This window comes from Homalodisca vitripennis, chromosome 4 (assembly GCF_021130785.1).
Source record: "Homalodisca vitripennis isolate AUS2020 chromosome 4, UT_GWSS_2.1, whole genome shotgun sequence".
Lineage (NCBI taxonomy): Eukaryota > Metazoa > Arthropoda > Insecta > Hemiptera > Cicadellidae > Homalodisca > Homalodisca vitripennis.
In genome coordinates, this window is record NC_060210.1 from 76,428,140 (window position 1) to 76,455,688 (window position 27,549).

Genomic DNA, 27,549 nt, shown 5'->3' on the forward strand with positions numbered 1-27,549 from the left:
GGTAACCCTTTACATAGCATATATTCATTTAGGTGTGTAATCCCAGTTGTGTGAATTACTCACTACATTCTGACAAGTAAAGAGTTTATACATGTTTTAATCTGTATAAATAATGTGCAATGATGAGTATGCATATTATGTGCATGGTTTTTAACTCTTTTTACATAATTTTTTGCATTATTTGTTAATTCTTTGTACAGGTACAATGATGTGCCTTTAATCTATGATCCTGCCATCTACCAGAGACTGAAGAGTGCAGGCATAGACCATCTTCTGGCCCAACATGTTGCCCATCTCTTCATCCGTGACACAGTCTCCTTGTTCAGTGAAAAAGTGGATCAAGACGATACTGTTGACTCTGACCATTTTGAGGTTTGCTTCTATAAGTTAACCTCAGTTGAGTTAATGGGATGGGCTTATACCAATGAAATTCTATTCCAGTTTCAATATTGATACAAAGATTATTGTTGTTTAGATTCTGAATTTGATATTGATTCCTTTGGTTTTTCTACAGTATAAAGAATATGGGGCGATTCTTAATATTTTTATCACCATTTAAACATGCTTACCAAAAACTGCAAGTTTTATAAAGTCTACCATCATTATGGACCATATAACTAAATAGTAAATATAGTAATGGAATGCTTGCTTAAATATAAAAAAACAAGTACAATCCACCATCTTTGACTCCGGTTAAGCAGGTGACTTTACACAATAAAATATATTATTTAGTAAAACTATTTTTTAATGAAATTATAATGTTACATTATAAATATTATCATTATTATTAAAGTATTGTGAATGTAATTATTGGTCATGATTAATGATCGTCGAATCAAGAATTTTTATATCAGGAATCTGATACCAAATTTTTTAAGATCTATTCTTAAATTTCAAATAGACTTTTTCACCTAAGTTTAATTTAAATAAAATGACCAAACCATATCATATTCTGCCAAATTTAAACCTTTAAGCCAAATTTAAGCCTGATAAAGATGAATTAAAATATAATACTCTTTCAGAATGTTTGCTTTGTATCTAAAAAGTGTATAAATATTTATTATATTTATTGTAAACTTAAAATATTTTAAGAAATTTTTCAATAATAATATTTTTATTATCTAGTCTTGATAAAAAAACTTAACCCTTCCCACGCTGTAGACGGATATATTAGAATGGTAGACTGACCAAAACACTGAACACGAGTATATCCAACATTACACATTGTGTCTCTTTGAGACTTTTTTAGTTGGTAAGGAAGTATTTATAAACAACCTTTACTCCAAGGCAGGAGGAGGGCAACCTTTACACTATTCCTGGTCCTCTGTTCTGTGTGTCCTACAGAGCCATAACCATTGTCTGCCCAGATGATAAGATAATATGATAGACCTTATCTGTGAAGTTAGATAAGGAAGCTTTTAATAACTAGTAGTTTATATAATTTATCAGTTCTGTTAGTCTGTATCAAGAATTTAACCCTATAAGTGGCGGTCATTTGTGGTCTCAGTGGCAGGCCGTTTTTGGGTAAATTGCTGTGATCGTTAAACTTATTTTTAGAAAATATTATCTAAGTGATAACCTAGCAACATTATATATTTTTGTTTTCCTTATGAACTATAGAATAAGAATAAATATAATATTTGGTGCCTTACCATTATTTTCAGATTAATATCATTGTAGATGTGTAAAAAATCTTTTTTAGAAAAAATAAGTTTTAAGTTCTACTGTCAGTTACTTTGAAACTACTGGAGCTACAAAATAATGTCAAATTTACAGAATATACACAATTTTATTCTAAACAAATTACTTCCTATTCAGTTTTTTCTATTTACAAGAACAAAAAAGTTAGATGGGAAAAACTAAATCTATGTATAAACTGGTTTTTTTACTCCCGAGTCACTAGAAGGGGCTTGTCTTTTCCTCCCAGTAGTGTAGGGCCTATAATAGTATAATAGTGGCTTAGTTTGTCATAGCACAGTATATTTCGTAAATATAAAACAGGAATTGTCTTATCGCAAACCCCTCCCCATCCTCAGACAGAGGTCAAAGTCGAGCGATCTAGTAGATAACGTGACTACAGATTCTCGCCGCCCGTTCAGCGTGCGCCGCATTCTTGTACTTTTCGTGCCGAAGTGTCTGTCGAGTGCGTTGCTTTGTTGTACTTCTGTGTTTTACTGTGTGTGTAATAGATTATGATGGGTGACACTATGAGAATTAGGGATTTACCCAGGAGCGAACAGGGGGCCATTCGTTTTTTACAAGATCATGACTAGTTGCCTACATCTAAAATATGCGTTGCGGTCGGCAATTGCTGCTGAAGGCGGAAATCCACTAGACTCACTCATCCTTGATATTGCTGGTTTCTGGGCGTCACATGAAACCCATTAACAATTAATAATCATTGTAAGTTTGTAATTGAAGAGTTGCTTTTCGTTCTATAATGTTTTTTTTCTATAAATTTATTTGTTTGTGTTCCTCATACTGGTGTAGTCAGTATAATCCCAAAGTACACCAACATTTTCCATGACGAACGAATAACCTAAACATTTACCGGTAACACAAACAACGCGATAAACAATAATATACTGACAATAACAGTACGCAAAGTCGCCTAACAAAACAGTGACGAGACGAGTAGACAGCTGTTCTCTCGTCTGCCGCCAGGTCAAACGAAAACCGTCGGAATCATTTAAGCCAGCAAACATTAGTAACATGAATACACACTATACTATATGATATGTATAGGAAATTTCATGGAAAATACGATAGTTCAAACTAGGCCTAAAAATAATGGACGGTTGCGGAGCAACGGCCTTAAATGTGAAGCGATGGCTGTGACGGCGCTTGCCACTTCACGGCGGCGTAAATCATACGTCTCAGACGGCGCTTGCCACTTAGAGGGTTAAATTTAGATCAAATTCACAGTATAGTGAATAGTTATTTTTATATTTTTATTAATAAATATACTAATTTTATCTAAAATTCCCTGTTTAATATTTTTTGTGTTTACCTCTTATGGCATATGTATATTAAAAAATTAGCTTTGAACTTAAAGAAAAATATATTTTATAGATGTCTTGGTGTTATTGGGAAATCAATGGATTTATTAGTGGTGTATGAAGGTTTAAGAAGTAAATATATTATAATATAGAACATATTTTTACAACCATACAAATGACGAGGTACACAAAAATTATCGCTCATCTGTTCAGTTCAGAGCAGCTGACGTTTACACATACATGCAGCAGCGTGTGGTGATACATGAACATAAACGTAGAATATGCAATTAATATTTACAAAATTCATTATTTCTTTTTTTATGGTTATCAATCTCTAGTTTTGTTTCTACTTCAACTAAACAGATATGCTTTATGTTGTTTATGACACTATAAACAATTCACTTTTAAAAGCTTGTATTATAAAATATTAGTGATGAAATAAATGTTGCTCTTCTCATATAATAAAAGGAGTATTGATACTACAAATGGGACTGAGACTGAAAACAACCACAGTACATCACAAATAATCAGTAATATGGTATTCTACTGCAATATGGACCTCTTTTAGCTATTGTTCTTTCTTTCTATAGGGTATTCTATACTTGATATACTTTATTTATTATACAATAAAGACAAATAAATAAAATATTGTGACTTTCCAAACACATTTAAACACTTATGTTAATTTATTTATAATTTTTTTAATACAAAACTTGAAAAAAATTATATTGGACTCAACAAAACAGAGCTGCATGTTATAAAATTGTTAATACTTCGATACCGCATGTATTAATTTATTCAGTTATGGAAGTCAATCCATCCTATTTTTGGTTGAGAATAATCCTAAATGTAATTCTTTTAAATGGTCCAAATTTAATTTCCTATGTGTTTTTTAAATTTATATTTAATAAATATTCATGATCTATAATTAAAATTGTAGCATATATAATATGTGCTGCATGTAATCCTGTTGTGTCTTTAAAGGCCATGAAGAAAGGTTCATAAGGTGAACCCTATGCCTATTTCATGTTAACATTAACATATTGTTTGTACAAATATTCTAATGTTGTTGGCCTATTTGTACATTATTCTTAATTAATAATGCCCTTATTGAAATTTAAAAAATATGTAATGCAAAAATGTATAGTTAAAAAATATTATATTATTTTAGTAAACACTCTAAAACCTTCAGCATTATTTATTACTTTAGAAACATTAAATTTATAAAGAAATATTTAATATATGTACATAATATTTGTGTGTAGAATATACAGTCTACTAACTGGCAGACAATGAGGTTCAAGCCACCACCTCCCAACTCTAAGATTGGCTGGAGAGTGGAGTTCCGACCGTGTGAGGTCCAGCTAACAGACTTTGAGAATGCTGCCATTGTCTGCTTTGTTGTGTTGCTCACCAGAGTGATCTTGTCCTACCAGCTCAATTTTATAATCCCCATCAGCAAGGTAAGCAATTTAGCATTGTCAATATCTTAAAGTTCAGTCAGAACAACTGAAAATAGATGGCACATATTTTGTTTGCTGATCCTGCAAATATAAATAGTACCGCTTATTGGTGGGATCTGTTAGATTCTCCATTATTAATAATTAACTAAATATGAAACAATGTTCATAGATATATTATTTATAGTCATAATTAAATTCATTTCTGGTGTAGGAATACAACTGTTGTAGTAAAGTATGATTTAAAATTCGAAATCAAACAGTTACAAATAATAGCTTTATATAAAATACAATGGATGTAAATTTAGCCACTTAAAAGAATATAAGATATAATTGTACAAACTAAAAATATTATAATAACTGTAAATGTGGTTTCAAAAATGGTTATATTCAAAATTATAATAGTAACAACGTATCGTACATTTATAAAAACTACAAAAAAACCTCATTTTTTAGGAAAGAATAAAAAATAAAGTAAGAAATAAGATAGTGGTTGAAAGAAAGTTTTGAATGCATTCTTTATTAACGCCTTCTAATTTGTTTGTGTCACGTTACATGTTATGCTTAATCTCTTGGACAGTCAAATGGTTGGATTGTCAATAGGTTTGGTAATCAAATGTGTATTTCCTATTATGTCAAACTATTCTATTTATTGTCAAATCAGATTGCTTATTTATTAATTGTAGCTGAGCCAGTCCTTTAGTTAGAGTAACACTATCCACATCTCTGATTAGTATGATAATTAGTTTAGTGTCAAATCATAATCAGTTCTTGTCATGGCGGATTAGATTCTTATTTAGCGCTCTAATGTCACATTTTACCGGTATCAAGGAATCAAGAATCAAGAAGTTTATTGCAACAAAACATTCACAGATTTTACAACTTCAGATGTTGTGTGAACAGGTTGCTTGTCAATAATAAATACTAAATCTGTAATACAATTACATCAGAATAAAACTTACATTACATTAAAATATTACAAACATTTAAAACATGTGATCGTAAAGACTGTCATGTAAAAACTCAGTTATGCTATAGTAAGCTTTACTAATTAGTAGACTTTTAACTGAGTTCTTAAAACAAGACATTTTAAGCTGCTTTAAATGAGGAGGAAGCTTATTATAAAATTTAGTTCCCATATAACTTGGTGAACTTTCAAATAATGTTAATTTGTGTACAGGAAATTGCAGTCTATCTTTAAAACGGGTGTTATACTGGTGCTCATGTTGCTTTATATTTCCTGAATTTAGACGATTATGAATAAAAATTAAACAACTATAAATATACAATGATGGAATTGTCAATATTTCTAAATCTGTAAATATTTTTTTACATGAGGTTCTTATATTCAAAAATAGCATGGTTCTTATGTATCTCTTTTGAATTTTGAGGACAGAGATAATGCCAGAGCAGCTGCCCCATATTTGTATTCCATACTGTGCTAGTGAATAAAAGCAAGAATAATAAACTATAAGCCTAGTCTTAATGTCTACCAACTCCCTTAATGTAAACATTTGGTAGCAAGCTGAACTCAGTTTTTTGTTTAAGACATCTATGTATGGTCTCCAGGACAAATTTTTATCAATAAGGAGCCCCAAAAATTTACTAAAATCTACAGCAGTCAGAGTTGTATTCTTGAAATTTATCTGAAAATTTGACAGGGTCTTGCTTTGCAATGTTTGGAATTTTACAATTTGAGTTTTATCACTATTTAGTACAAGCCCATTATATGTAAACCATTTTTCTAAATCTATGAGCGAATTAACAATTTCTGATTTAATATGTTGTCCTCGGTTACATTTTACTAGGGATGTAGTATCATCTGCATACAATATCAACTTATTTTTAACATTATAAGGCAGATCATTTATAAAAATAATAAATAATAAAGGACCCAAAATAGATCCTTGTGGTACACCACTACATATGTTTGCCCATGATGATGTATGTTTTATGCCATTATTGTTGAGTAATATTCTTTGCTTCCTATCAGTAAGGAATGATTGGAACCATTCCAAAGGCTTACCTAAGATTCCATAAAATTTAAGTTTACTTACAAGTAATGAGTGATTTACACAGTCAAAGGCCTTGGATAGGTCACAGAAAATACCAGCAGTATCCTGCGACCCATCCAAGGCCTCTAGAATTTGCTCAATCATTTCAGATGCTGCCTCAATAGTGCTGTGGCCAGAGCGAAAGCCATACTGATTTTTACAGAGGAAACCATTGTTTTCTAAATATGTACATAATTGCTTGTGGGCTATCTTTTCAAAGACTTTTGATATGCTAGGTAATATTGACACTGGCCTGTAGTTGTTAGGGTCTTGCCTTTCCCCTTTTTTAAAAACTGGTATTACATCTGCATATTTAAGTTGCGAGGGAAATTGACCGCACATGAAAGAGTGGTTAATAATTAAAGCCAGAGGTTGTGAGATGTAAAACGCAGAAGCCTTCAGCACTTGCACTGGGATCTCATCCCACGCAACGGATTTTGTGTTCCTCAGACTCATTATTACTCTATGGACTTCTTGTGCACTAACATTTTTAAAGACAAATGAGGCTTGCTTATTACAATTAAAGTTACTTAAAAGTTGAATCGCAGAGTTGATCTGTGGGTTTGCACTAATTTTATAAGTAGTATTTACAAACATAATATTGAGGTGATGAGCAATGTGCTTAGAGTCTACACAAATTTCATCTTTTATTTTGAGTCTTGTACAGTCTTGTTTTTTAGTCGTACTAATACCTAACTCTGACTTCACTACATGCCACACAGCTTTACTTTTGTTTTTGGAATCACTGATATATTTACAGTTATACATTTTTTTAGCAGCAGTACAAACTTTTTTTAAAATGTGTTTGTAATCTTTTACATACTGAATAAAATTTACATCATTGCTAGATTTAGCTATTTTATGTAGTTCCCTTTTTTTCTTACTTGACTCGATTATACCATTTGTAATCCATCTCTTGTTTTTTAAAATATTTTTAGATCCACATTTAGCTTTGACAAATTTATAAGGGAAAGAAGATTCAAAACATGTCTTAAAACTGCTAAGAAAACTATTGAAATTCTCCTGCACAGTGCTTAATTGACAAACATTCCATGATGTATTACTAATACAGTCAACCATACCAGCAATATTCTGAGCCGTAAATATCCTTTTTCTAGTGGAACCTTTTTGTGCTGTAAAATCATTCTTACAATCAACTGATATTAATAAGGCTCTATGGTCAGATAAACCTAGCTCAATATTTAATAGTTTACTTTGCTTAACTCTATTATTGGTAATAATGTTGTCTATACATGACATAGTTTCTTTAGTTACTCTAGTTGGCATTTTAAAATTGTAAGTATACCCATATGAAATCAGTAAATTTAAAAACCTATTTCGTAAATTGTAATCTCTGCATGACTCCAAAATATCAATATTAAAGTCTGATGTTATATAAACCTGGTTTCTTTTAGATTCTCTTTTTAGTGCCTTAAATAGTTTTTCAAGTTTAATCAAAAAGCCATCTACATTGGACTTATTTGTGTTATGATAAATTGAAATAACAAGTTGGCTCTCATTAGGGATTGCTATACAACAAATCTCAAAAACGAAATCTTCTTTGAGAGAAACAATCAAATCATTTCTTTCAATAAACTGTGTACCTTTTTTAACTAAAATACAGGAACCTCCTCTAGTACTACTTACCCTAATATAGTGAGAAGCCAATACAAAACATTCAAAAGTATTCAAATTTGATAGCTGAGAGCTGTTCAACCAGTGCTCATTGAGACTAATGACTTTAATGGGAAATTTATTTACAAACATTTGTAATTCTGTTAACTTTGTAAAGGACAGAAGACCTTGAACATTGTAATGAAGTAACCAGTTATTTCTATTAACAAAAGTATTTTCTAATATGTCTAAGTTATCAATATAATTCTCATAATCATCTACATTGTACATTTTGTCTAAAACTAACTTCAACTCTGTAATACTATTTAAAATAATTTTATTACTATCGCTACTCATCATTTTTGTTTTAAAGGGGGCCAAACACAAGGGAATCCTGTCTTAAGTTATTGTTGTGTAAGCCCATTTTAATTGACTTTAGTGTTACTTACTACAGAATCCTCAGGTTTTTCATATTATTTTTGGTCAAGACAGACAATAGCTTTTACGTATTGATTTTGGTAGACATTAGACATTCTTTATTGGCACATTACATCCAAGCACAATGTGAACACATTTTGGACAGGTGATTTGTCATAAACGTAAAACTAATACTATAACTATCCTAAAATACAAAAACTTAATAATACAGACCACTAGCTTACAGTTATTTTTAACCAACTTGCTTTTCGTATATTACTACACTGGTGTTTTTTATTAATCAAAATTAAAATTAACAAGTTCTTGTACAGAATAAAAAAAATTATAAATCAATAACGTCTTCAGCTCTTCATTGAATTGATTTTCATTTAAACTTTTATAATAATTTGGTATAACATTGTACAACTTCAACCCAAAGTACTGGGGATGCCTTGGAAATAAATCAGATATGAAATGAAATGAAATGAAATGAAAAATGCCTTTATTTACAGAGGCGAAAGTTAGGATATGCAAGTTAAGTTAGATGTACCAGTGTGTCAGACCTAGTACGACTAATCAAGATCATTCATTATAGACCTGCAACAAAGGTGTTAAAAACCATCAGTCTACATCTTTAGTTTGTGTTATGTCTGGTCACTACCTGATAACTAAATATAACAGGTTGAATTGAACACGTCTTTAGTTTTCATAATCATAAGGCTATGGCATGAATTACTTGTCAAATAGTACAGCATTTTATTGGATTCATATCATACAATCTCTTCAGTTGTTTTTATTTGCTATAATTTAGTTAATGCCATGTTTTTTGCAATTGTGACTTACCAAGAAACTAAAACATGTTGCTAAAAATTATCAATTATCCCAATTACCTATTTCAATACCCAACTCAAAATTGTTAATTGTTGTTACTTGAAATGTGAGTCTTTATTTGAGTTTTAAATACTCAAAAAATAGTTTTCAAGAAATACTTGCACACATCTCTTCACGCATGCCTTTACTTTAGTAGTGAATTATAATGAATCGTGTCTTGTGATTGAAGGTAGACGAGAACATGTCAAAGGCTCAAAAAAATAATGCTCTACACAAGGAGTTATTCCATTTCCGTAAAGACATCACCACCCAGGACACCCCGCCCCAGCCGAGAGCCCAGTGCCAGAGTGCTCAGTGTGGTGCCAACTGTGCTCCTGTTTATACAGCCATGTCCATCGATCAGATTGTCAATGGCAAGGTAATCCAACAAGCAACTTGGTTATATTAAATCAAGAAGTCATCATAAATTGAAAAGTTAAAGAAAATCTTAGACCAAATAAATTCCAGTATTGTTGTTTTCACTATAAAATAATTTGCCTAATATAATTGGAACTGTGGACAGAAAGGAGAGTTCCCTGGGTTGATACCACTGATAGAGAACTATCTGAGCAGCATGGATGTTGATGCTGACACTCACTGTACCATCCAGCAATATCTGAAGTTGATCCAGAGGAGGGCCTCAGGCGAGCTGCTCACCACTGCCGCTTGGATACGCAAATTTGTCACCACCCACCCTGACTACAAGTAACTAAGTTTTTAGTATATCAAATCATTTATAATTTCTATTCTATGGTATTAGTTTTTATTTTATATTGTAATTTAAGTAAAATTGAAACCTTTTGGGTTTAGTACATTTTACCAAAGGTTACAGTAAATACACAATTATTGATCCTCTGTTCACAAATTATAACACATCCAAATTTGATTAACTCTACACAGGAAATTTGTTTCCAATAATCTTCATCCAGTTTATTGTTCTTTTTTCATTATCAGTCGTTATTACCTAATTTTACTGAATTTTAATTGGAAATTTCAAGTTTAAGAATGACTGCTTATAACTAGCCTATGAAATAGCTATGATAAAATCTTTATATATGCGCAAAATAAATACTGTTTCCAGACATCTAGTCTAAGCTTAGATTGGATTCATAATAGTATTTATGGAAATTGCAGTGAAGTACATACACTCTGCCATATACATGGTAATAATTAAAACGTTCAGAAAATGCTGCAGCTATTGAGCATTGGTACTGGATTGTATTTTCTTGTATAAATTACTAAAGTTGTTATAATCCAAACTTAATTCGTTGATTATAAAGTATTAGCCCTTTTTGTTAGTAATAAATTCATATATATTTAAAATATCCTCTTGAGTTGGTCATTTAGTATCTGGAATTCTGAGACTTTGTTAAAGTTTGCTCAAGAAATTGTGAAAAGAAAGGGATTTCAGGAAGTTTGAAAAAATGTATTTGTCATATTCTTTCAGTTATTACTGGAAGTGTTCTCAATAATTTATCATTCAGGTATAAATGATATTTCATGGCGAGGGCAACTTCCATGTAATTTATCAATACACATTTCTGATCATTGTAACTTATAAATAATTATAGGTGGGAGCAAAGTTTTTAAAAGTGCCTAATAGCTGATAATTATTATTTAATTCATAATTAAATGGTAATGAATGACAAAGTACAAATCTCTCAAAGAACAAAAGTAGGATGCTCACATTATATTGTGGCTTCATTAACTTGACCATGTTTAAAACAATCATTAACTCACATTCAAAATTATTCTCAATAACTGTGTGCTATAGCAAAAATCAAAATACCGGATTGTGTTAGGTTGTTTAGTAATAATAAGTTTTACTCATCTCTCTACTAGTATTTTTCCTCAAAATTTACTGTTACATCCGAAACAACCTTGAAATGGTAGCCACATGTTTAGTAATTAGTTCTGAACATAAACATACCAGTAGATAAAGAATGTAATAAATAATTAGTTTTGTCACACTAATTAGTTACAAAAAGATGTTATGACATCCTGGAAGCTGTGAAAATTCATATTCATGAGAACAAATGACTTGATTTTTTATCTAAAATATTGTAATTGCTAACTATGGAAAGTAGGCTTCGTTCTTATCAGTAAATACAAGATAGCTGGGCAAGATTATGACATCAAAAATTAATAACTAAGGTTGAGCAATACAAATACAATAACAAATACATCTGAATCTTTAATTAAGAATCAGATTTAAGTATTGATTGTTGAGATTTGATAGTCAAATCTTTCAAGATTCGCTACATCATAACTAATTATCGGAGATCACTCAAGTTCATGTTGACTAATTTCCAGAAAAGTTTGTAAACCAGTGACATTGTTGGCCATTTGCCAGCATGTATAGCTTCATAATTAAATTCAAATATCACTTCAAAAGATTGGTGGTGACTGTCACACGCCTACTATAGCGGCAATACACTACACATCACCAAGATAATGTAGCAGTAGACAATATGTTTAGACATTATTATTTGGAGTTTATAACATTGAAAAAATTACTCACAATTACTTCAAATTTTTGGTGGCAAACTTCCAATTTATTGGAACTATACAATAATTTGTGTACATTCATTCCATAAAATATTTTGGGGAAAGTTCGCAAATAACTGTTCATAAATAACCAAAGTAAGGAAATATTGTGATTTTGTAAACAATATTCTGTTTGAAATTCATATGTTGTATGTTTGTGGTTGTGCATCAGATTACATAATTCATGGATCACAGCTGTTTGGTATTAAACAAATTAATAATTGCAGCAACGTTTTTGTCATAATTTGTGCAAGTATCTATTACTTTGTGTATCAAACTATAATTAGATAATCAATTTATCAAATAATAATTATATTTTTATAAATAATATTTTTCTAAAACTTGGCATGGACACAGGCCCTTTTGTGTCTTATGCGCCTATGTGCGCATGCACACACACACACACACACACACACACTTACTGCTTAGAAGTAAACTAACAGACAATCTCTAAAACTTGTTTTTATCTTTTTCTGTGTACAAAAAACTGTATAAAGTAATCAAATATTGTAGTTTTGTATATAATATTTAGCTTGGGTTTTTTTATTTCCTTTATCATGCATTGCCGTTTCTATATACGAATATCAGGTGCTCGCCAATAAACAAACGGCCGATCATCAATTTTGCCGGCCTATCCATCGATCTCCAAATTTTTTGTTCAAAGCATCTGTGACTGAAAAGTACTGAAGTGAGGGGGAGCACCATCTTGTTGTAAATAAAGTTAATGAATGTATTTGAGTTCATTTAGCTGAGGAAAGCAATAATTGGTTAACATGTGAAGATACACTCCATTAATTGTTTTTTCAGCAAAGAAGAAAGGCTCTGTTACGCGATTTTTTAACACACCACACCAAACATTAACTGTAGGGGAATCTCGTAGTTTCCTAACAATTACGTGTGGGGTTTCAGAGCCCCATATTCATGAATTATGTCTGTTAACACATCCATTCAAATGAAAAGTAGCTTCGTCTGTAAAAATTATATCATCTAAAAATGGTTCGTTTTCACTTATTCTGTCCATCATTTTAACAGCGTAATTGTAATGGTTTACACAATTATTGGGTTTCAATTCCTGCAGTATCTGGATTTTATAGGCATTTAATTTGAGTTTTATTTTTTGCAACACTTTGCGAACTGTTGTTTTTTAAATACCTAATTCAACGCTTCGACGAGGGATGGACTTCCCAGGACTTCTAATTGCCGATTTTTTAATTAGTTCAACCGTTTCATTTGATTGCTTGATTATTAAACTTAGAAAATGATAACAATAATGTATTATGAACAGTTGAATTAATATAAAGTTAGTTATTATGACATAATTGATTTGTTTGTCAACAGACACGATTCTGTGGTATCAGACAGTATCAACTATGACCTCCTCAAGACTGCAGTAGACATACAGAAAGGAAAGATTAGATGTTCCGAACTATTAGGTCAGTCTAACATCAGTAAAACTCAAGAGTCAATACCATCAGCCATGAAGAAGATTTACCCTTGTGTATAGTTAAGGTGAGTGCAACTGACTTAACATGTTATTCTCAAGTGCGAAGGAGTGTTAACAAAACGAATTGTACTAACCCATTAAATTTGCCTACCTGAAAAATGCAAAACTATCAGGAGAATGTACAAAATGTTAGCAATATAGGTACAATGTTTTAATGTAAAATTAAGTATAAAAAAGTTGCTTAAGGTTTGCTATTCAACTGAAGTAAAAATTACTTGAACATATTTAAGTGAATAACAAATATATTATATTGACCTTATAGTAATGATGAGAAGTACAATCTGTGTATACCGAAGACACTCATAAAATTATGAAAGATCATAACATCTAGAATAAGTCTTGTCAGTTATTGTCAGCAACCTGAATGAGTTGAGCAGTGTGAATGGACTGGTTGGTTTGTTCATGTACATGTCCTTGGTGAGGTGTCTTCTTCACTATCTATTATATCTTGCTTAAGTAAAAAATAATGCCTAAATCAGAGCTTTTGAATAAATAGTAATATAAGTATGGTTATTTCCCCAAAAGCATACAAAACCTCACATTTTCCATCTACACAGTTTTTGAAACATGGACAAAAATTCAAAAAACCTTTACACATAAAGTTTTTGCCTTGTTTTAAAAAGGTTAATAGCTTCTACTCTCTGAACACTCCCTTACAGCTCCCCCTATAATAATTTTAGACATAATTTGATGTTTCTGCTCCTTGTTATAATAATTAAGAAGTTGGCAGTTTTTATGCAAGCTTTGGCTGATTGATCCTGTTAAAGAAATGGGTCATGTTCAGTAAAACAATTCTCAGACGTCCTACCATGAGGACAATTGCAATAGATCGATTTTGTGTACAAAATCTACCTAAACTATATTGTATTAGTGATGTTTTACCATGCCTGTATTGATTGAGCATAGTGCCATTACTCAATTTCTCAAGGTTTAGAATTTGTTAAAGTGCATTTTTGTTCAATTGTGTTTTATTGACTGTTGTGTTTTCTCTGTTTCAGTTTCTTTACCAGTATGACGTACAGTATTTTATTTTGCTACAGCCTTCTGTTTCTAAGTTCACTGAGTGATGTATGTATTTCGTGTGTCACACTGTACTCCAGCCTTAGCATTATTGAGTGAAACCACAATGCTTGTTCACTTATTAATAATCGTATTTGAAATTGAATGTAACACACATTCATGTATGTGCACACAAGAATATGTGTTGTTAAAACTAAAAAGTGTATGAATATAAATGATTAATTCATGAATAATAAGAGCTTTATCTTTTCAAAACATGTATAAAGATGCATGAATATAAATTTTAAATATGTTTTATGTCACCTTGTCACTTTGAGCCTTAAGTATTAAACACGAATGTTACATTCCAACTGTGATGAAATAAGCTATTATTTATTAGTTTTTATTTGTTTTGATACTTAAAGGAATGTATCACCTTCTATTTTTGAACAGTTTTAATTGAACTATTCTGTAAATTAGTGTAAAATTCAAAATCTACTACAATTTAGCCTAGTTTTTAAAATAATACTTATACTGTCTTAATCCATTATTTGTTTTATTTTTATTGTACTTATAAAAATACAAGCTTTGCCAGTTATTTTACTTGGAAATTTATTTTACTAGAAGTGTTTGTGAAATAACTTATTTTATAATTTTCAATTAAATAGATAAATGCACATACCACCAATACGATCATTTGTAGATTAAATATGTATTTTTATTTATTCCATTTTTATCTTTTTTGTACTTATGATATGCATATTCATAATTGTATAAAACAATAATGGATGTGTGTCAGATTAAGAAATGTTAGAAACACAAGATTGAAAATACATTTAGAATGTAATGGCTTTAAGCAGGTACATTTTGTAGTATTGTATTATTACTGTATCCATAAATATTATGTAATTCCCGCAGAAGTCACAGTAACTTATGTCTTAAGAACTAACTACTTTTGCACTACCAGGAATATTGTCATTGAAATATTGTAAAAAATAAAACTGTCTGTTAGCACATTGCAATAATTTGGGAATTAAGTTATGGAACACGTAATTATTAACAGTCATCAAAGAAACATTGAAGAAAATTTAGTAAAATGCAGTACTTCCAAGGCTAATATTCCACATTAAAGAACTAAGTGTGCCTTCAGTAATGGATAGGAAAAGATCATATAATGATTGAATGTTGTTTTAATTAAATTTTTATTATAACAATGTAGTCTACAGAAGTGTTAATAAAACATGTACACCCTTAAAACATTTTAAATAATTTTTATTCTGTAAAAAGTACATTTTGTCTTTCTTGAAAAAATGTAATTTAAACATAAACATTTAATATGTAACTATAAAATTAATTCTCGTGTGAATTACAAATGTGCCACACATTTCCAATATGTATTGGACTTTTTATACTTCACATTGTCGACTGTTTAACCTTTCCAAGCAACCATCATTTTCAATGATGACTGGTTTGTTTTTTCAAAATCCGATTGTCATGAAACATAATGACCTGCAGTTACTGGATAAAATTAACTTTACCTGTTTTTGCTACTGTGTGATTTTTTCCTTAGTGTTCATGACTTATATTCATGTGACAGCCTACTTAATACAAAGGTAAGAAGAGAACAGAATATTTTATGGAAATAGATTTGATTAGGTTACTTCATAACAATTAAAAGAAAAAATAACTTTATATTTGTATGCAAAACCATACACAAAACTTAATGTATATGTAGTATATATGGGTTGGAGTACCAGCCTAGTAAGTATTTTTTGTTCAATCTGAAATTAAATTAGCCTGTTTATACGGTTTATTTAAGCATTTATACAATTTTATTAATTGTTAAAAGTAGTGTAACAACTATTTGGTCTGTGGTATTATCCTCTGTCGACAAGTGAGAGACCCGGATTCGAGTCCTGGTGGAGCAAGTACTTTTTGTGATTCAGTGTTTACTGAAATTATATAAATTCACAAAAAAATTGTCAACAATTTAGCTCTGAATTTTACTACAACTTATATTTTAATAACATGTTCATTTTATGTCTTTTTTTACCATAAAACACATTTTGTCGGTTTCATGCCCATATAGCATAACAGTTCTGTTATAGATGGTATCATATTATGTAAACTAAAAACAATAATATTTATTTTGAATTGCCTAGCCAAAAAAAAGCAATTAGCTTAAAATGTATACTTTGTGCTTTTCCAAAAGTAATAAAATAAAATAACTCACAAATCTCTGTTATATTATATATTACGGTTTTCACTATAAAATTTGCTACGAGGGTCGTCCAGAATGTAAAGAACGTTTTGTTATAAGTCAATAAAAACAAAAGATAAGAGCATGAAAATTTATTTATAAATACTTATAAACTTACTCTATTTTTCTACAAAATCGCCGGAACTGTCAAGGCACTTGTTGTAGCGTGGCACCAGTTTTTCTATACCGACGATATACTGTTCTGCCGCCAAGGAATGAAGCCACGTTTTTACTCCTTCTTTGAGGTCTTCGTCACCCAAAAAGTTTTTTCCGCCTAAAAACACTTTGAACTTTGGAAACAAGTGATAGTCACTCGGAGCCAGATCTGGACTATACGGAGGGTGTCCGAAGATTTGCCATTTGAAAGAATTGAGTTCTGCTTTGGTTCGTGCACTGCAATGAGGCCGAGCATTGTCGTGGATCAGCACCACTTTCGACGACAGCATTCCGCGTCGTTTGTTCTGAATAGCGCGGCGAAGCCGATGCAAGGTCTCGATGTAGGCCTCTGAGTTGATTGTTTCGCCTCTCGGCATGAACTCCACATGGATTAGGCCTTTTCGGTCCCAAAAAACTGTTGCCATCAATTTCCTGGTGTTCAAATTTGGTTTTTCTTTCCTGTTTTTTGTTGGTGAATTCGAGTGATGCCATTCCATTGACTGGAGCTTTGTCACCGTAAACTGCCTTAATTTGCCTATAAATTTCAATAGGTCGAACATTCTGTGCATTCAGAAACCGTATCACACTACGCAGTTCACACTTGGCGGGATTTTCAATTAACGCCGCCATTTTAAACTTTCACAGGAGACGCAAACGTTACCTCACGGTACCGCTACTCAGCTCACACTGAGGCAGAAGGTGTGGCTAACGAACAAGCTATCTACCGCGGTGGTGGGTGAACTGCGCCGCCCGTGATGCGCAATCGTTCTTTACTTTCTGGACGACCCTCGTACAATTTTGCTTTTCGCAATTTTACACTTCTTATTTACGAACATAATATGATATAATTAATCCTGTAGCTATGTGTTAACCAACCTCACTTTGTTCCAGAATATATATTTAAAGAAGGCAAATATACAATAAAAGTTATTTTAAAAGTTTCAAAGGTATGATTTATTTGTAAATAATTAATTGCATTTGGCAAGTTGAGCCCTATTAATAACAACATTTTTATGCTAATATTTATTTATTCAAATCAACCCTTTTTTAAAGAAAGTGAATACTGTGTTTGATCATATCTATGACTAGAAAATTAATTATAAATAAACATCACTTATTTAATGTTGACTGAACATATATGTTACTAATTTCAAATCAAAATATAAGTATAATATTCTGTATTTCAAGTGGGTTAAGCAAAAATTATCATGACACATCTAAAACGATTATTTTAAACCATGTTACTGTTTTAAAAATATACAGCTGACCAGACAAAATTGAAAAGTGTCCTAAAATCTGGTAGTGGTCCACAAATTTCAATTTTCTTCAAATTCTTATTCACCAGAGTTGTGTGAAGTCCCTTATAAAACTCTGGTATGTTTCTCAATTTTGAAAAAGGGTATGATAAAATTCAGTTGAATGTACAAATTTTAGGTAAACATTATTTTACTGATTTAAATTAAATTAATTGACAATAAAAGTAATCATGTGTATCACGAAAAAGTTAAAAAATATGATGTCTGTCCAACACTTGTTCGCTTATTTTTATTTATTTGGAAGAATTTTTACGTACGTCAGATATTGTGCAGATTTAAAATAGGCTAACTTTTGCTTTATGCAACACTTAAAATCCATGTAATTGATTAATTTTAAAGAAAATGAATGAATGGATTTGATATAGGTGACTTAAAACGCAACATTCCACTACGTTGTGTTACCAGCTTCACACGTCAGTCGAGTAGTTAGTGCTGTTACTGTTGATATCATGTAATTATATTGTTGTTGTAATGTTTCTACAAGTTTATTTAGTAGTTCTTATAGTTTTATACCACTATTTTAGACCAATGGTGCTAGTAGTACATAGTTGTTGTTATGATGTATTTAATACATTTTTATAATCCTATTGAGAATATAAGAATGTTTTAGATTAATTTCTTTGTGCTTTTTAGATTTCTTCCTAGTTCATTCTTCTAAATCCATTGTGAGGTAATGACTTATTAAATCGATTTTAAGGGGGGGAATATTAAGGGTAACAGTAGCTTTAAATTGCTTCAAACGTTGTCTCGATTCTAATTGATGTTATAAAATATTTCAGACAAAAATTTTGTACAATCGCAAATAGCCGCCATCCTGAAACTCTCTTGAGTTTTTAAATATTTTGAAGTGTTACGAGTATCACGCTAAACTTCATAGTCAGCATACCATCAGTGTTGTACAAATTAACCGTCTAAACTAAAAATGCATATTTAGTTTGACGTTTCGAGATGGTGGATCCCCCTCAGTGAAATCTACGTTTTTTATTAAACAGGCAGGAATATGTATTCCTAAACCGTCTATACTTAAGCAGATCATACTCGTAATGCAGATACGTCATACCTGCACTACTCTCTTTTATGTAGTAAGGATAAAATCCAAATAATTATAGCCGTGAGGTCCTGGTTTTTGATTATACATTATAACAGTAGTAGTTTAGTTGTGAATAAAATCAAGCTTATCTACAGAGATTTTTCAAACAAGACTTTGGAAACTGTGAGTAAAGGCTTTGATCAAATGCGGCCAATAAAAGCCGATAAAAAAGCTGATGAGATGATCGAAACTGCCAGAGTAGCAGCAAGAACTAAGAAGAGAAAGCTGGAACACTAGAAGAATAATAGGGGCTTTATAGGCCTGGAATTGATTATGTTGTCTGAATAAAGACTTTTCTCTTTTGTCTCGATTTCCAAAAATTTCAACTTTAGGTTTTATTTTTTTTTTTTATATATAAATACGGGCAGTACGGCTGGAAGCAGACAGAAAATCTGAAGGTATGCGATGTCTTTTTAAGAATCAACACAAACTCCATATGAAGCCGTTTTTTACAATTTAAAAATTCCAAATTTTAGATATAATTCTTCCAGAGGAAGTAACATGTTTTCAATCCCAAAATATTTAAATAATTTTACTGCACTCAAAATAAATTGTACCACCTTGCCTAAACTACAACATGAAGAGTTTAAGAGCTTTTTACTCGGAAATTAGTCATCTTCTTTTATGAACTAGTAAAATTATATATCTCATTCGAAAACACATGTTTGAAAATGTATGATAAATCATATAAAAAGAATGTAAAACTTTCCCAGCAATATATATTCATTCATCCTGTGACAGGATAATTGAACTTGTGTGTTGAGTTCAGCTCCAATTCACCTACCTCTTAGGATCCCTTCAGACGAACATGACTCCAGATTTCAGGAGTCAAGCCTGCAACAGCATGAGATCCCAGACGCTGCACTAAGAGGAAGGTAAATTGAAGCTTAACCCAACATTCACATGGAATCAACCCTTTCCACCATAGCTACTTTATAATTGAACTTTTGTAATAATTGAATTAAATTAGTAATTTATTAGCTCTTTCTACTCGGATGTCATCAGCTATGTGATATCAATATGACATTATTATTGTATGTAGTTATTTATTACTCTAACTTTTCAACCTGGTTTATCAAAACTGTTTTAATCTTGATATTAAAATATCAAGATTAAAGGATACTGAGTTAAAGAGATACAAAATCAAAAGCATTCATCCATAAATAATGAATTCTCTGTAAAACATGTTTTTTAACCTAAACCAATTTACTATATATTGATTTGGGTGTATAATACTAAATTATTAAAAATTAAAATTTTTTACTGAAACTATTACTATATTTACTTGAATTTTACATTTTGTTACAACAAAAGAAATATTTTCAAGAGTCATTTCATTAACAGTATTTTTTTACTAAAATTGTGCTTGTGTATTTACAAATCAATAATGTAGTTCATTTGTGTGAAGAAATATACAATTTGTAACTGAAGTAGTGAAGTTGGAAGTTGGCCAGAACTTTAAATTGTTTAAATGATGGGAGAATAGGCTCCAGGAATATGATAAAGTCAACTCTAGCTCCTGAATAAGGAGTTAATTTAGAGTAGTGCAGTCGATTATGAGTTTGGAAAATATATTTTATGTTAAATTCATAGCTGTTTAAGGTAACTCTGAAACAAATTTATCACTTTACTAACAGGCGTTTAAAGTAGAACATATTGGCATTTTGTAATCAGCCCCATTATATGATTGAAGTTAAAAACATGAAATTTTTCTAGCATGTACATGAGTTATAACTTCAGGGAGTGTCATATTTTATTTATAACTAAATATAATTTCCTCGTAATAAATCAATAACAGAGTGTCACTCCTTGAAGCTACATCTCATGTACGTACTGTAAAAAGTTCACATTTTTATTTAAGCCTAATTACAAAATCTTTGCTTGAAATTTGACACAGAGTGATAAAAAAATTGTTTCATTCTTTTTTGTAGTCAGAGAAGTTCTCTTAAAGAGCTATGAATTTAACAAAAAAATATTTTCCAAACTCAAAATTAATTGCACCGACTTTAAGAGGGATTTCAGATGCTATAAGAGTGTAAAATGTGTTTTCCAGACATTTACTTGTTGAAGTTTTCAAAGTGAAAGGCAGGATCCCCAGACGTTACTTAATCATTGGTTAAAATCTCAGGTGGTAGATTTCTACAGAGCTGGAATCGAAAAACTTGTGTTATGTTATGATAAATATCTCAATTTGAACAGGAATTACGTTCAAAAATAACCTAAGAGTATAGCTTTTAAATTTGTATAATAACACTTTCCTATTTCAGTTGGTTAATATTTTATTTCAAAATGTCTGTTGCTTTCTGGGTAGCTCTCGTATATAAAGTCTAGATATGCAATCACAAATTTTGGCATAAAAACTTTGGTTACTCCAAAAATGTACATACACATGTCTACTCTACAGACAGTTGCTAAAATCTGCTCCTGTTCCACTTGTAATGTTTTGGTTGCATGCCATCATGTGGTAACCAAAGAAACAGTGATTATAAATATATTATAATCGAGTATTAAACTGTCACATTAAGTAAACAATAACATGCACTATTATAAAGTGAATTCATCACAGCAACGTTATTACTAGAAGATTTAATCGGATTACAATTCAAAATTAAATATTTATCATGATAGTGGTACCTATAAATGGCACTATTTGTTAGACGATCCTCATATGTATGCAAGATAATTTAATTTCAAAGTCTTTTTTTTGGACTGAAATTGTTTAATTTGGAAAGGAATGAATTGCACATAGTTTTACTTTTAAAGGCAAGACATTCGGAACAGTTAATAAAATGTTCTCTTACTCTTATTGTTTCTTCTAAAAAAGCTCATATCTAATGATAAAAATAATCTGATCTACATATCCAACATTTAGTCAACAATCAGTGATAACTATTGTGTTTTGATTTTGCATTCCCAATGATAGCTGCACAAAACAGTGGATACCATAAGTATGTGTACAGGCACTCCACACAACCGCATTTCACAATAATGCCTCGTCTCTTTCTGATTAAAAATGTTCAACCTGCAACAGAAAAAATATAAGATTTTAGTTTTCTTTTATTTATAGATTCTCTAAGTTTGAATAATTGTAGCACATAACACAACATTCTTGTAGTGTGTGCTGATGACGCCTATGGGCGTTTGATGTATTTTTGATACAGGACATAATATAACGATTTTATTTTGTACAAATGTTTATTATAATAAAATACACACCTGTATAATGTCTTCCAATATTAAAATTCACAAATAATAGTCTTTTATACCACAATTGTCATATTTACATTTGATATTATTGTGTGTGGTGTGTTTTGATTGTATTTATACGATGTATAACATGTAATAAAAACTATCGTTAACATCATGTAATATAACCTCCAAATGCAATTTTACAGTATCACTGGTAACCACTGACTGACAGGCTACAGAATATGGCGGGAAATAAGCGCGCGCCATAACCGGTCTTTGACGCCGAAGGGCGTCAGCCGCACACACCATAAGACCAGTGTGACGCCTAAAGGCATCGTCAGCAGTGAATGTATTAAGTCAAACTATTGCTTCTTTGTTGCAAAATTTTAAATGTAACTTATCTCTTTAGTGAACTGAAAATTCCACTTAAATAATTGAAACTGACTTTGTCTAGCTATCTAACCCAGGCACAGTTCAACCGTATATGGTTACCCCAGCTATGAATCATACCTTCTTCATATATGGGTCCTAGTTGGGTACTACAAGGAGTGGTAGTCATGGTGCCTTGTTTCTGATTGATTGACATCAGCTGTTATGCATTATTAAACGTACTCATTATTTACAATTAATTTTACAGTTGTTGTTGACTAATGAACATTAACATTTATATTTGCATTTGTATTATTTAAATGTAAAATTTGTATCTTCTTTTTATTACTTTACTTTTATAAAATCTATTGATAATAATTTAGCTATATTAAGTAAAAAAATGTACTTTTAAAGAGCATAGTGATTAAAAGAACTACAGCAAATACAATATATCCTCTGAAAACAACATATGTGAAGTGTGTATTTATACCTTATTTGATAAATTGGAAAAGCAGTGCTTCTTTAATTCTCCAAGAAACTCTGAGAAGTAAGTGTATTTTATCTCTATTATCTGATTTCTGGTTAAAACCTGAGGAAAATTTTGTTCTGGTAGTTAGCATTAGTTGGCTAAACTGATGCTCCCTCCTCTTGTCATATCAACGTCATCACTACTAGAAGCTGTAAAAAAAGCTTTGATCAAAAGCACACATAATTTTTTTTTACTTTTTGTTTTAAGTGTGTTTGAATAGTGTACTTATGTATATTTAGGCTTTTACATTGGACCGTTGAGTTAATGTTTTCAAATTAGAAATTAGGGCGATACTACTTCACAGCAGATGAAAATTAAGAGCTTCTGACAATTGTAGACACTAGTACCACTTGTACACTTGGAAAAGCCATTGCTTTCATTTTACTTTCATTTATTGTTTCTTTTTGAGGATGCTGGGTTACTTAACTTACATTGGCACCAGTGTTTCTTAGTTTCAAGCTCCATTCGAGCTGGACACATCCATTTTTAGGGAGTGCTTAATTTTTTTTTGGTTTCTCCATACTATAAAATTGTAAAATGGTGACCATTTAAATATTTTAATGCGTGATTCTAAGAAAAATAACCATTTTGTGAGAAAATATTAAGAGAAGTAAAAGTTAGTAGTTTGATTGAACATAATGTTGCCTTGTTTTTTTAAAAAAATTGGATGAGAAACTAAGGGGCAACATTGATTTACATGCAACGCAAATGTTTTTAGAAATGTTACGTATATGTTAGGTAGGGTTAGTAGGTAAGACATTCGCCAAATTTCAAATAGTTTAAAGAATCCTTGAAATAATACTTTTTTTAATAATAAAAGAATAACATTTGCTTAAAAACAAAATGGCTAATTAAGGATTAACTAAGTCAAAATTGAAAAAGTTTCACTGGACACTTTTGTTCCAAATTAGATTTTTCTCCTATTCTCAAGCCTCTCAATTCAAACTAATCTGTTTAGCAATCTTCTTCGGCTGATTACATAATCTACACCTAGGGTCTTGAGTGTGTGAGTAGGTGTACAAGTGATTCCTGAATTGTGTCCAGTAATAAGTAAAAATTACCTGTATCAGTAAGTCTTTATTTAGCTTTATCAGCCAGTTCGTGAACTGGATGTTGGTGCCCCTAATGAGCTTCTTTACAAATGATTACCCATAGAAACTCTGCCACTAGTGACAGCTCATATCTTACCATAAGCCAGTTCAGGTCCAAGAAAGTGCTTCATTGAGCCATTTCTTGCCAATTCATAATGAGTTCATTACCCCTAAAACCGGCAAGTCCGGGAACCCAGCTGAGACGACTTACTAGAACGCAAAGTCTTAAAGATTAGATTGCATAACGCTTTAGCAATAATGCAGTGGGCAGTTCTCACTGAGCTTACCCTCCAGTGACCTACAGTTTTCATTTAATATGTGGATTTATATGCTTCCTCCATGACAGGTCTAGTGGTAGAAGTCCTATAAGAACTTCAAGTGCAGCTGCTCCTAAAAGCTTCTGTTATTAACAAGCAAGCTCGACTTTGTACGCTGGTCTTTGACCATGGCTTCCTCTGCCTTTCCACCAGTCTAGCAAGCCACAAGTTCTTCAGAGTCTTAAACACGTATAGCGGTTAAATACATCTTTAGGATTCGCATAATATAGCGAACGAGCTATGAGTGGTTTTATGCCCCAGTCATGCCAACAAAGCATCTAGAAGTCATGAGGGCCTATCTTGCCTTGTGATGCACATTACATAAGTGTTTATTCAATGTCATCATGCATGCATGTTAGCAGCCAGGCTGCAGTCCTGAATCATACTCAGCAGCTGATGCAAGGTAGTGTAACAGGACTTGCCAGGCTGATATGCGTGTTGATTTTAATGAAGAAGAGTGCCTAAAAGGATTTTAAAGGATCTTAAATATCTCTCCACCAGTCTTTCTAAAGTCTTCAAGAGAAATGATGATAAACGGGTGGACGAAAGATTTTGGATTAGAGTTGTCAACATGGAATAACTAACACTTTAAATAGACATCAGGTATGTGGAGCGTATTCATAAACCAAACCAGCTCTAAAAAGGTCCCATAGTAGGACAAGATGAGATTATGGGCTTTTCTGGAGTATAGCTGGGAAAGTTCCATCCCTTTCTGGCGATTTTAATGGGATAAACTTACTGATTGCTTATTTGATATTTGATACAGTTATAATGCGTCTGGCCAGCGTCCAGTTTTCGCGATTAGCTCTCGGTCTTGAGCCTACTATAATGTTTCGTCTTCCACCATTGTCATTCCAGGTTATGGTCACAGAGGCGATGTCCCTAGAATAAAACTGTGATGAGGTCAAGCAATCCATTACTTTCCCTGCAACAATGCAGGTTCTTACATTATTGAGAGAGTTACAGTAGAACAACTTCCCGTGATTTCTCCCATAGGATCTCGATTTTCATTTAACGTAGCCAAGGTTCATGTTTCAGAGCCAAAGTAGAACCTCCTTTGAGGGAAAACTGGCAGAAAGTAGCAGAAGCCTTTTCTGTAATGAAGATTGACCTGAAAGATCCTTATCACTTGAAACATCACTTGTCTTGGGATGAAGAAAGCGACTTCCCAGATTCCCCCTAAAATGTGACTAAACAGACGAAGCTGTAGCCTTTTGGGTTAGACTTGTTTGATAGCATTGGCCACTCTTTGACTTTGAGATTAGGACTGTGTCTGCTGAGCATATTTAGGCATTGTTATTAGGACCTTTTTAGAAGCTCAGTGTGTGTTTTAAAGAACACCCTCATAGTCTTGAGTATTTCTTTTCACGATCCAGTGATAGGCTTAACCTATAATCACCAAGTGGTCTGGACCCTCCAGACTATTTTGGCAGAGTCATTGATGCTAGAGATGAAAAGCACTCCTTTCTCAAGGTAACTGCCTGCAAGCAGAAGAATAGTTCCGAGCTCGATAGGTCAGAGATCGCAACCTTGAGTGCATCCTCGTTGACTTCTCCCTGTTGTATAATAAGCTTTGCCTCAGGATAATTTTCGATTGTAATTGCCATTTTGTGACTGAGATGTCCCTATCTGAGACTTACTCTTTACTCTCCGCTGCAGGAGCTTCAACCTCAACTCTAGTCTTGTTTTTCGGCAACCTCAGCCGAGGCAGGAGTGGCCTGATCGTCTCTATGGCCCCTAACCGAGCCGCTGTCTTTAGTACTTGGGGTGCTTATCTCTGTATGTCTTTTTTCTTTTGGTCCTTTGACACTTTGTGTAGGTGTACGAATAAAAATCATTCAAATTTTCTAGATTCACGATGATTTCTTTTGTATTAAACATATTTAGCAAAAAATTATATATATATATATATATATTATATATATATATATATATATATATATATATATATATATATATATTATAAAATTGAACATGCAGCTGTAGAGAACCATTAACCCTGGCCCTGGATGTAATGTGGTTGTTGAAATTCCTGTAATGTCAGGCACTATTTTGCCAGTTGTGCGTAAGTAAAGTATATAGAATTATATATTTTATTTTTCATTACATTGCAAGAAACAACTATCAGCAGTTTGACCTATTTTTGTTTTTCTATTTAAGATTGTGTCGCCATTACAAATGAAAAGCAAACCAAAATTCTAATGTACGAACGCACAGCTCTATTAGTTTGTAGTCAACCTTCTAATTCGGATATCTGTACTTTTTATTTTAAGAATAAAAATCCAGATTTAGTTTTGGTCTTTATTTGTAATTTAAACTTCACTATTTTTTTAATGTTATGGTTAAATTTTGTTTTAGTTAAATACATTTCATATAAACAGTATATTTTACAGAAAATTTGAATTATCCCTGTATAAGCTTTGCCTGGTGATTGGTAGATAGCGGTTTTGCTAAAACGTTGTACACTCTAACCTGATATTTGATCTCCTTTTATTAGTTTCGAATTACTATTTTTAACGATTTTACTACCTAGTTGTTTCAAAAATTCCCTTCGAATCCCCCCGCTAGTATGGGGGGGAGTTCTAACGATAAGGGCACTTCTAAATTTACAATATACGTCGATGAGACGTGTGTTCTTTCTTCGTTGTAGTTATTCCATGAGAATTTTGTTTTGGTTTTAATGTAAAAATACTTGTTGAAATCAAACAGGCAACAGGCAACAGCTGTTTTGGAAGATTCGCGGTTGCTGAATGCCGACTGCTCTGCAG

At 31.7% G+C, this 27,549-nt stretch overlaps 1 protein-coding gene across 1 annotated transcript in view; it reads left to right on the forward strand.

Annotated features, from left to right (window-relative positions):
• LOC124359551 (glutamate--cysteine ligase) overlaps positions 1-15,976 on the forward strand; it is a 58,612-nt gene extending 42,636 nt beyond the window's left edge. Inside the window, exons 8-13 of the mRNA XM_046812386.1 lie at positions 201-372; positions 4,265-4,462; positions 9,605-9,793; positions 9,938-10,119; positions 13,300-13,470; positions 14,464-15,976. Of these exons, the coding sequence (XP_046668342.1) occupies positions 201-372; positions 4,265-4,462; positions 9,605-9,793; positions 9,938-10,119; positions 13,300-13,465 (907 nt within the window). The 3' untranslated portion in view covers positions 13,466-13,470; positions 14,464-15,976. The remainder of the gene's footprint in view (positions 1-200; positions 373-4,264; positions 4,463-9,604; positions 9,794-9,937; positions 10,120-13,299; positions 13,471-14,463) is intronic.
• The last annotated feature ends 11,573 nt before the right edge of the window (positions 15,977-27,549 follow it).